An 11,350-nucleotide genomic window follows, 5' to 3' on the forward strand; every position below is an offset into this window, starting at 1 on the left:
AGTTGTGAGAGATTAGTGTTTTTTCATTTAATCTACATTAATGATGTGAAAGGGCTTCTATAGATGGAGGGTTTCTCTTTATTGCAAGAATTTAAATCAAATTGTTTTGCCGCAATTGATTATTTGACGATGTAAGAGTGAAAATTTTACATTGTGGGGGGAATATAAACCAATTTCTCATTTCCATTGTTTGAAAAATGATTATATAGAGGCATTTTTTGACTTGATGGATATGGACCTTCATGTGCAAATAAGTATTTCTCATCTTTCAATATTACAGTTATCTACTCTTTGTAGTCTCTCTCTTATTTCTACTTCTTTATGTGATATAAAGAGTCATTTGCCTTAATCTTTTCCTTTGTCTCTAAGGATGTCCTTGTAGGAGAGAAGATTGGAACATTAGGCATGCTACCAATATTATACAAACTCAATCTTATGATAGTAGCTCCAAAGAAGATGTGATTCATTAATCATCTGATGATTATGTTGAATAATGTGAGGCTCTTGAAGAAAATATCCTTGATGATTATGATTATGAGAGGGAGTCTAAAAATTCACTAGAGGTAGCCTTGGAGAAAGAGAGTGATCAGAAACTAAATGCTTCAATCTAACTTATGATGATCTTGGTTTAGAAGGAGTAGACCTTGTTGATGGATTCTCCACTAGTCAGAAACTATAATGGCTAAAGGACTATGATTCATGGGATAAAGTCTCATGTATGTAGGTTGGAAGGCCTTATGCTATTAGGATACCCTTTGAACTAGGGAAGCATGAAATGACTTACTACCAAGAGGTTAGAAGGATGACAATAGATTCAGAGGAAGTTTGACACTTCATCAGAGAGAAACTTGTGCTAAGAGGTCAGAAAAGTTGATATCAAACTAAGAGGGAGAAACCTTATTCTTTGATATGTTTTATGGTGAATGTTGTGACAACATCACATGACAGTAGTCGTGTAGACTTCATGCAAACTTTTGATGTCATATATGTATGAGTTTGTCCCCTGTGTACATCATGAAGAAATGATGACTTCTAAATGATTATCACTTGTATTAGGAGAAGTTATTGAAAGGTGAAAACCTTACAATAACTTGTATCATGATATACATTTTGTGTAAATGTTGAAATAAATCGTGAAAGGCTTGATCTTATAAATCAACAACTAGGTGTTAGATGTTATTAATTTGACTATCTACAAGTTGTTTGTATAAATATACTTTTAGGTACTTTGTGAATATCTTGCCTTAATATTCTGATAGGCCATTACCACGAGTACTTGGTGAATATCATTTAGTTGGTGTTTTGATAGGCCATTACCCAAAGTATTTGATGAATATCATTTGATTGATATTCTAATAGGCCAATGTGCATGTTACCTAATATGATATAAAATAGTAATTGGTGAATATCATATGTTGATATTATGATAGGCTAATACTTATATGATATCACATACTAGAAATCTTTTAATAAAAGGTTTCCTATATGTATTATTTTTTAAATATTACATATGGTGTAATATATATTTTATCCTTCTTCATTAAGAGGAAGTGTTAATGTTATAATTCCATTGGATAAATTATATTATATATTTGAGGTATATAATATATGACAAATATTATATATGGAATAATTAACTTATATTAAGAGTGATATATATCTTATTATATAATCATTATAATAGGCATGACTCTTTATATCACATATATATTCATTCGTATAGTAACTTGAAAAACACATAAAATATCCATAAGTGCTATTACAAGCTATAGAATAGATTAATTGATCCTATTTCATCAACATTCTCACTCTAATACCACATGATGAAGGGTGCTCCCCTTAATACCACAAACACATAACAAAAATAAAGAAACAATAGCAATTTACAAGAATAGAAAATGGGCTTCTTATTATCTCCAAAAGTATTGAATTATAGATTTTAGAAGTATGACATATGAAGCCATACATGCATTTTCCTTACAATATTCTATAAGATGGAGCCACTAATAACCCACCTAGAACTTCCTTAAAAAACCCTATGGGAATTCATTGTATAGACAATTCCACATAGCCAAGGAAGTTTTTATAATTTAACCCTAACTCTTGAGGCTAACCAACCCTAAATTATTATTTTTTTTCACATTTTATTACATTAGAGTCAGCTCAAAATAATTTCAAGTATCCCAACTTCTAGAAACCATAACAATTTAACTATATCTAGGATTGGCTAATACAATCACTTTTTGGAAATCATAGATCCTAATCCTAACAATAAAAGTATCATTAGTTAGGGTTCAACCTCATTTCAGAGCCTCTAAGGCCTTCAAAATAGAGCTCCAACTTTTTTTTACCAAAAACCCTCAATAACTTCACCAATATAGATAGTGTGACAATGAAACTCAATTGTCATGATGATATATCGAAGATGAATGTCCACCTCTGAAATCAAAACATTATGAGCCTATATGATGACCTTACTATAAATAGCAATTTTCCACAAATAATAACTTTGTATTTAAATAACCCTTATTGAAAAAGATAGAAGAAAAAATATTTTTGGGTAATGCAAGATTTCCCTTACATCCTTGATTCTCTTGCATCATATTTGGATCACCATGTGCAAACATGACATCATTTTTTTAGTATTTGATGTAGTACAAGGAATTAGAATCCCTATAGAAGATGTCCTAGCCCCTAGAAAATAACCACACAATAGGAACAAAATGTAATAAATAAGATCTGTTACCAAACACAACTCTTTGTTCATAAAATAACTGATTACACACAATTTGTCACGTTGTAAGGTCTTCCTAGTTATGGCCAAATACAAAGCAAGTAATAGTTCTACAGGTTCCTCAAGATCCAACTCAAACCCTACCTAGTCCAGATCTATAACATAAAAACTCTCTAGTAGAAACCTCCAGAAAGATCTAAACTTGTGCTCATAGGCCACCAAGAAATCTTTGCATTTCCCAAGCCGTAGCTACTAGCTCTTCTCAAACTTCACTCCTTTACTTCATCCTTCTCTCCAAGCTTCTATACAAGAAGAGATCACACCTTCAAATCTTGATTACAAATGTTCATATGCCTTGCTTAAATAGGCACTTACCATCCAAGATTTTACAAACACAACCAATGTGGGATAAAAGGTAAATGCAACTACCTTACAAAAAACATTTAATTTTCAGCCAAATAGAACTGGCACCACCATGTGGCCAATTATAAAATTACATTTCCTTTTTGGATCATGAAAAATATTAAATGCATGATTTAAGGAACTTTTCACAAAATTCTAAGATTACACCTACACACCTCAATAAATGAAAATGCTTTTTCTCTCAATTTTTTCAATTTTTTTAAAAATTATGTTTCCTCTAATTTTTGTCACTTTCTCTCTCCACCATTTTTTACTTTTTAAATAAAAAAAAGCACACCTTTTATTTCATGATGCATGATGCTTAAGCATCAAACTTCCTAAGTAGATAGAAAAGCATGTCTCATAATTTGATGCCAAAAGAAATCTCTCCAACCAACTTCATCTTCACCAAAGGTTTCCAATCTATCCAAGACAAAAGAATAAATCTATACATCGACCATCTTGGCTTCATCCATACAAACATCTAAATCAAATGAATCTCAACAACCTAATCAACATGCTCACTCCTAGGAACAAATTGAACAAAATGCTTCACTAATAATCCCTATAAATCAGGAAAATTAGGAACACATAGATCCACAATATCATGTAGATCCTCAACCACATCAGCAACATCCAACTCCAGATTAGTAGCAACATCTATATCAACCATATCAATAGTAACTGGTACATCTTCAATCATCTCAGCAACAACATATGAATGAAGATCAATATCAACAACCATATTTAAATTCTCATCCATACGTAAATCCCCATAATAAATAATCTCATCACCCATAATAAGATGCTCTGCAATTTTCATGTTAGATCCAACCAACTTATCATGAAAAAGAAAACTCCTTTCCAATCTCAACAAGGTTAGAAATTTCTTCTATAAGCTTAGGTATCTTAGCAACAACCACTAGTTTCTCTGTGGGTTTCATATCAGATTCCACAAATTTATCAACAAAAACAACCATACATACATCTTTAGCTTCAACGAAGTCATCATTTCCTCTTCCTCAACATCAAATTGTCTTCTTCTCTGCACAATCTTCTTAATTCGCCAAACCACTCTCTTCTAGATTGGTAGACTCCAGCTCCATAAATCTCTGCAAACCTCAACTATCCCTTCATTAAATCGATCAGTCAAACTAGCTTCCAATTGAGTAGACATCTCTGAAATCTTCTTCTCCACCACATCACAAAGATCTTTGATTGGTCCAATCTTGTCGGAGGCATCTTCCAAGATCTTCATCAACCCTCTACAACAAATCCACACTCTTAACATCACCAACCAAATCAAACTTTTAGTCAACTAGATCAAATTTCCATCTTCGTAACCATCAAGTCCTCTACAATTGTAAGTCAGAATAATGATCTGCCACCTCACAATAAAGATATCTAGGACTTCAAAAGAAATAATCCACCACAAGATCGATCAAATCCAATCATGATTAGATAATCTTCACCCCATGTCTTGGTGTAAATTGCCTCAACTTTGGTTATCTGTCTACACACTCAAGAAAACCTTTGCTCTGATACCACTTGATGTAGTACAAGGCAAGAGAATCCCCATAGGAGATGTCCTAGCCCCCAACAAGTAACCAAATAATGAGAACACAACACAAGTAATAAGATTTGATACTAAACACAACTCTTTAGTCATAAAATAACCAATTACAAGCAATGTGTTGGGCTATAAGGCCTTCCCAGTTATGACCAAATACAAAGCAAATAACAGTTATTCAAGATCCTCAAGATCCAACCCAAACCCTAGCTAGTTCAAATCTATAACACAAAAACACTCCAGTAGAAACCTCTAGGAAAATCTAAACTTGTGCTCGCAAGCCACCAAGAAATCTCCTTGTTTCCCGAGTCATGGCTACTAGCTCTTCTCAAAATTTTCTCCTTTGCTTCATCCTTCTCTCCAAGATTATATACAAGAAGAGATCACACATTGAAAGTTTGATTACAAATGCTCATATACCTTTCTTAAATAGGCACTTACCATCAAAGATGTTACAAACACAACCAATGTGGGATAAAAGATAAATACAACTATCATACAACAAATATTTAATTCCCACCCAAATACAACCAAGCACCACCATGTGGCCAATTAGAAAATTGCATTGCCTTTGTGGATGAGAACAAATATCAAATGCATGATTTAAGGAACTTTTCACAAAATTCTAAGATTCTACCTACACACCTCGATAAATGAAAAAAGCCTTTTTCTTTCCATTTTTTCCATTTTTATTTTTTAAAATTATTTTTCCTCTAATTTGTGTCACATTCTCTCTCCTCCATTTTAAAAAATATATATTTATTGCACCCCCTCTTATTTCATGATGCAAGATGCTTATGCATCAGTATTTCAGCTAGAAACAAGCTTGGATAACAAATAAAGTGCTCACACTAAGGAAAGGACACAAAATATGGTGTAAATTGTACAAGATTAAAACATACAATACTACTACACACACATGCTCGAAAAAATTTAATGTGTGTGTACATCCACATGCATGCACATGGATGGAGAGAGAGAGAGAGAGAGAGAGAGAGAGAGAGAGAGAGAGAGAGTTTTCTAGTGCCAAACAGGTTTGGCATGACTAATCCTATTGGTGTGTGTCATATATGGCCCAAGCCAAAGTGTTGAGTAGGAAAGAAAAACAAAGGTGACAACTTTTTGGCCCACCATCACGGTGCCCCTTAATTGAAAATGAAGTTATGACAATGCTACTTTCTACAATAATTGAAATTTAGATAGAAAATTCATTCAATGCAAAAAAAGCATAAAAAAGCTTTTATTTAATAATGATTATCAGTATTATAACCTAAAAGGTTAAGATATTATTTGGTATGTCTTCTTCTTATAGTGGACTCTACCTTAGATATCTAGTAAACATTAAATATTATTAAGTCGAGAGGCTTTCTACGGTGGAAGCATTCATCAATGTAAACATTTGATTGTTTTAATAAAATTTGACATTTACTTGAATGTTTTATAAAATGGTGAGTTGGTAGAATAATGAGTGGATAGGTCACAGTTAGTAATAATTTAAGAATTAGTAATAATTTATAGTCTATCCATTTGTGCATACATCTATAAAGAAGGATGTTTGCTTCCATTTAATTGTGTAATTGCAAATATTGAAGAGCCACTTGTTAGAAGTAATAAAGAAAGATACATAAATAAATAAATTTCTTACTTTTTAAATTAAAATTGAAGATGTTTCTAAAGTAGTGAAAAACTTTATCTTTTTCTAATGTGAATATTAGAAAAAAAAAAAAATGTTTAGTAAATACATGAATAAAAGATCTAAAAAAGCTTATAGGAAAATAAAATATTTCTAAATTTTTCCATTGCATATATTTCTAAATTATTTATCCTATATACAATATACAAATTGCTTTAATGTCAAATGAATCTATTGCGCTAAACACATTGCACTAGTTTATATATATTCAACTAGTTTATATATATTCAAAGGATATCTCTCGGCTTATTTTATATATATATAGAATATGTATAGAAGCTAATATTACTACTTTAAAATTGGCACAATTTAGACCATCAACAAGATGTCAATTTAAAAACTACTATAAGCTTTCCAACATTATTCAGCACATCATTACAAAACACTATTAGATATCTATAAACATATAGATCAAATGTTATATATAAATAACATTATAACAATTATAATTATAATATTTAATAGACTCATCAACCATTCAATAATACTTTTAAATACTATGAATATATAGCATTGCTTTGAAACATTTTGTTGATAAAAGGACCACTGAAATTCAAATAAAACCACTATGCTGGCAAGCCTTGTACCTTATCAAAATTGTTAACTTGAAAGACATATGACGTTTAGAAGATGTTTTTAACGGTAATGTACAAATATAATAAAAATGCATAAACATAAAATACAGTATGATGTGGGTAAAAGCAAGTGGTAATTAGATGGAGTTTATGTTGAAAACATTGGCGAAGTTTCTTTAGAGAGAAGAAATAGTTTGTCAACCTAAAAGGCGAATACGTTTCAAACAAATCCAGATGGTTTTGAATGGTAAGGCAACGTGCTACTCTGCATGCAACGTGTGCACTACGTGGAGGGAATTCATGTTGCAGTAGATGAGTGAGAATAAAAAGGGTTGCCCCAACATTATCATAACATAATAACAGATTTCTAATAAGGTCATAATTTGGTGGAGAAGATGAGCAGAGTGGTGGAGAATCCAGGGCCGCAGATTGACGCCCAGGTGCAGAGAGAGCATCCTGGTGCAGAACACCCCATGCAACCCCGCCCCCAGTTCTTCTCTACTGCTTACAAGCCAGCAGGTTATTCTTTCAATCTTCATTAATTTACTATCTACAAATTAGGGCTTCAATACTCTTTTATTATTCTTTCAATTCAAGTCATAAAAGGACGGCTTAAATATCACATACTAAGACTTGATTCTTAGCCTAAAAGTGTTAAATAGTCAAAATTGACTTATTTTTTCAAGCTTAATTTCTCCTTTACCGTGTGATGTTTTAAGGATGGCTGCTAACATCTATCTAAAAGAAGATGGAAGATGTGAGACGGAGATGTGAGTTATATCCATCAGATATGAGTGTTCATATTTTATATTGTTACATTATATCCTTTATTATAAGAAACATGCTAATTAAACTATTTTTATAGGAACATTCATGTCTCGGCCTTTTCAAAAGTTCAAATTGTATATTGTCTAATCCCACATGGTCTCTTCTCTTGTGGAAGAGCTCGTTAGACGTGCTAAGAAGCGTATACCTTTTGGTTGATAGAAAGGTCTCACAAGTTTCAAATTGGACATGACCTAGTTTTGAATTTCATATGGTTGTGAGCTGATCCTATCTCACAATGTCTCGCCTTGCTAAAGAGTTCATTTAAGTCCCACGTGGCTAGTTCAAATTCCTACAAGGAAGAGCAAAAGTTCAAATTTCACATGGTTTCTTCCTCTTAGTGGGAAAAGTAACAAGTTCATATAATTTCAACTAATCTCATTGTCATGTATTATAGAATTTTTCTTCTCTCTTTTTTCAAGTGTTTATGAGCATTAGCATTAATTAAGTCTTGTTCTATGAATGTGTGCTTACTCTTTTTCATTGTAGCTAGAATATTACATATAAATTTCAAAATCTTATATGATTATGTGAACTATTCTAATTAATATAATGTTTTATCATTATATTAAAAAAATTAGTCTTAAATAAATGGTCTAAATGGTCTTAGACTAATTAAATTTTGTTTTATTGAGTTGATTTATTTTTTCATTCTACTCAGAATAATATTAGAATACTAGAATAATTATTTGAATAGTGTTTTAGAGTTAATTAAATAGTGTTTAATTGAGATTCTACTAGAATACTAGAATTATTATTTGGTAAAAAAAATCCATAGCCTTAATTAAATAGTGTTTTATTGGGTTGTGATTCTGCTTGGGATAATTATTTATTTGGAGATATCAGTTTGAAGTTATTTTAAAAATATTAATTTAAATATACAATTTTTATAACATGTCATTAACATGGTAAGCTATATTTGTTCATTTCATTAATATTGACATAACATGGTAGGTTATATTTGTTTGTTTCATTAATATTGACATAGATATCTGGAAATACATTTATTATATTTAAATTTCTGAAATTTTAAATAACTTTGAGAATTTTTGTATCAAGACTGTATTTATTACATTCCATCCTTCCTCATTATAAAATCTACTTACCATTTCCTTCTTTTACTTTTTTCTTCTTTTCATTAAGTAAAATATTTGGAAACAATCTATCAGAATATGTTCAGAGATTCTAAATAAAGAAATGTTTATTAATAATAATAATAATCTTCCTTACATCTTAATAACTAACAAATACAAGAACCTACCAACAGTAAATTGTGAGATCTTTGTTTATCAAAGATGTCTTAAATTTGAATCTACTCACAAATTAATAAATAATATTAAGAATAATTAAAGATTTTTTTTTCCTCAAACATATCTGTCTCCACCCCTTGCTTTCATTGTAGAATATCTATTAACAATAGCGAATGAGACAATTGCAGGGAAATTGGATGGCAGGGTTGCTCTGATAACAGGTGGGGACTCGGGAATAGGGCGATCTGTGGCGTGTCTCTACGCTCTGGAAGGTGCAGATGTGGCCATTGTTTACAAGGACCACATTGAAGAGGAAGATAAAGAGGAGACACTGCAAGTTATTCACAAGTTAACCAACGGAAAGGCAAATGCGATTGCCTGTGCTGCCGACATTGGCTTCGATGATCAGTGCAAACGTGTTGTGGACACAGTTGTACACAAGTTTGGGAGGATTGATATTCTGGTCAACAACGCGGCAGAACAGTTCTACAAAGAGAGCATCGAAGAGATTTCGCCTGAGCAGCTTGAGAGGACGTTCAGGAGTAACATATTTTCTCAGTTTTTCCTCACTCGTCACTCTCTTCCCCACATGAAGGTATGCTCAATGTTTCCTACACCAATGTTGTTATTAATCTTCAATTTTACATTTTGTATCGATATTTATGACCATGTTTTTTATTCGTTATTCTTGTGGTTAAGATGATAGAGAGTTTAAAGAGAGGATTACCATTTTCAATTAATTTTTATATTCCAATTGGATGAATTGGGAAAAAAGAGTTTTGTTTCTTCAGTGTTTAGGTTTAAGAATCAAGTCTTAGTGTGTGATAGTTAAGTCATCCGATAGACAGAGAGTTGACGGAGAAAATTTTTGTTCCTATTCATCGTTATAGTTAGATTAATAGAAACTTAGTTGAAAAGTATTTATATTCCTTCAACATTTCAACCATTCTACCATTCTTTGATCTATGGTCATAGTTAGGATAGAGTTATATATAGAGAGTTAGAGGAAGAGAATTTTGTTCCTTCAATGTTTCGATTTCAACCTTTTACTAACAACAACATAATATCATAGATCGTGTTATGGATTGAACAAAAAGAGCATTGTGGTACGTTTAGAATCAGAAGAAAAATAAAGCAATGAATATGTTTTTCCTAATGTTTCAGGAAGGAAGCTGCATCATTAACACAACATCCATAGTGGCATATAGAGGGGAGGCAGATCTTTTGGACTACTGCAGCAGCAAGGGGGCCATTGTGAGCTTCACAAGAGGGCTTGCTCTCCAACTTGTGAAGAGAGGAATCAGAGTGAATGGAGTGGCACCTGGCCCCATTTGGACTCCTCTCATTCCTTCATCATTTCCAGCGGACATGGTTGAGAAGGGCAAATGGGGTGAGAATGTTCCCATGAAGAGGCCTGGCCAGCCATTTGAAGCTGCCACCTCTTTTGTCTTCCTCGCTTCACAAGATGCTTCTTATATCACTGGCCAAGTCTTGCACCCCAATGGTGGTGCCATTGTCAATGCTTGACCAATCCCTAATGTTTATGTTTTAGGGTTCTTTACCATGCCTTGTATAGTGCCCTAGGTGTATATATTCATGTGCTCCATAGTTGTTTCTATTCATGCATGCATACAGGGGTTTTGACAACCTCTGACCACTACAGTGTTTCACTATATACGTTTTGAATTTATTATAGAAGCGTGAGAACTGGGCTTGGGGTCCATATTGAAAGTTTAATAAATGAATATATGAATTAATTGTGCGCTAATGTGGTTTGTATCATTTCATATATTTAGATAATAATAATATACGCTTTGATAAATTTTCTTCATTACTGCTTATTATTTATTAATAATTTATTTATTAAACTAGTTTGTGGGGAATAATTCATTTTTCATTTCTTCTATATACTAAATTTTAGCATTTTTCTTTTTAAAGTTCAAAAGTAGACTTCTTTCAATCTTCGTTCATCCCCAACTTCATGCTTCTGCAATTTCACATTTACTTTCGTTCATTGATTAATAATCTTGCACTGTCTTGGGATACTTCAGACATGCAGTTATAACTCAACTCTTGATTCTCTCTTTCAATTTTAGTCTTTTATGTTTCATTTAAGAAATCGATTTAAGCAGTTTATTGTTTCTATATACTTTTTTAAAAATATATTTTTTCAATTTTTTCAATTTAAGAAATCGATTTAAGCAGTTTATTGTTTCTATATACTTTTTTAAAAATATATTTTTTCAATTTTTTCAATTTGAAATTCAATTCTAGCCTTTTATTTTCCATTTAAGAAATCGA

The 11,350-nt window shown here is 31.9% G+C and overlaps 1 protein-coding gene across 2 annotated transcripts; it reads left to right on the plus strand.

Annotated features, from left to right (window-relative positions):
• Window positions 1-7,369: 7,369 nt before the first annotated feature.
• On the plus strand, window positions 7,370-10,781 carry LOC149544099 (glucose and ribitol dehydrogenase-like). Of its 2 annotated transcripts, none has more exons than XM_089796371.1 (3): window positions 7,370-7,493; window positions 9,202-9,644; window positions 10,214-10,781. In XM_089796371.1, exons 1-3 carry the CDS (start codon window positions 7,370-7,372, stop codon window positions 10,574-10,576), a joined length of 930 nt encoding a protein of 309 aa, XP_089652497.1. In that variant the 3' UTR covers window positions 10,577-10,781. The 2 variants fall into 2 exon arrangements, with proteins under 2 accessions (XP_089652497.1, XP_089652496.1); XM_089796370.1 differs by having other exon boundaries at window positions 9,238-9,644.
• Window positions 10,782-11,350: the final 569 nt, after the last annotated feature.

This window comes from Cupressus sempervirens, chromosome 8 (assembly GCF_028749045.1).
Source record: "Cupressus sempervirens isolate cs-2001-9-10 chromosome 8, ASM2874904v1, whole genome shotgun sequence".
Lineage (NCBI taxonomy): Eukaryota > Viridiplantae > Streptophyta > Pinopsida > Cupressales > Cupressaceae > Cupressus > Cupressus sempervirens.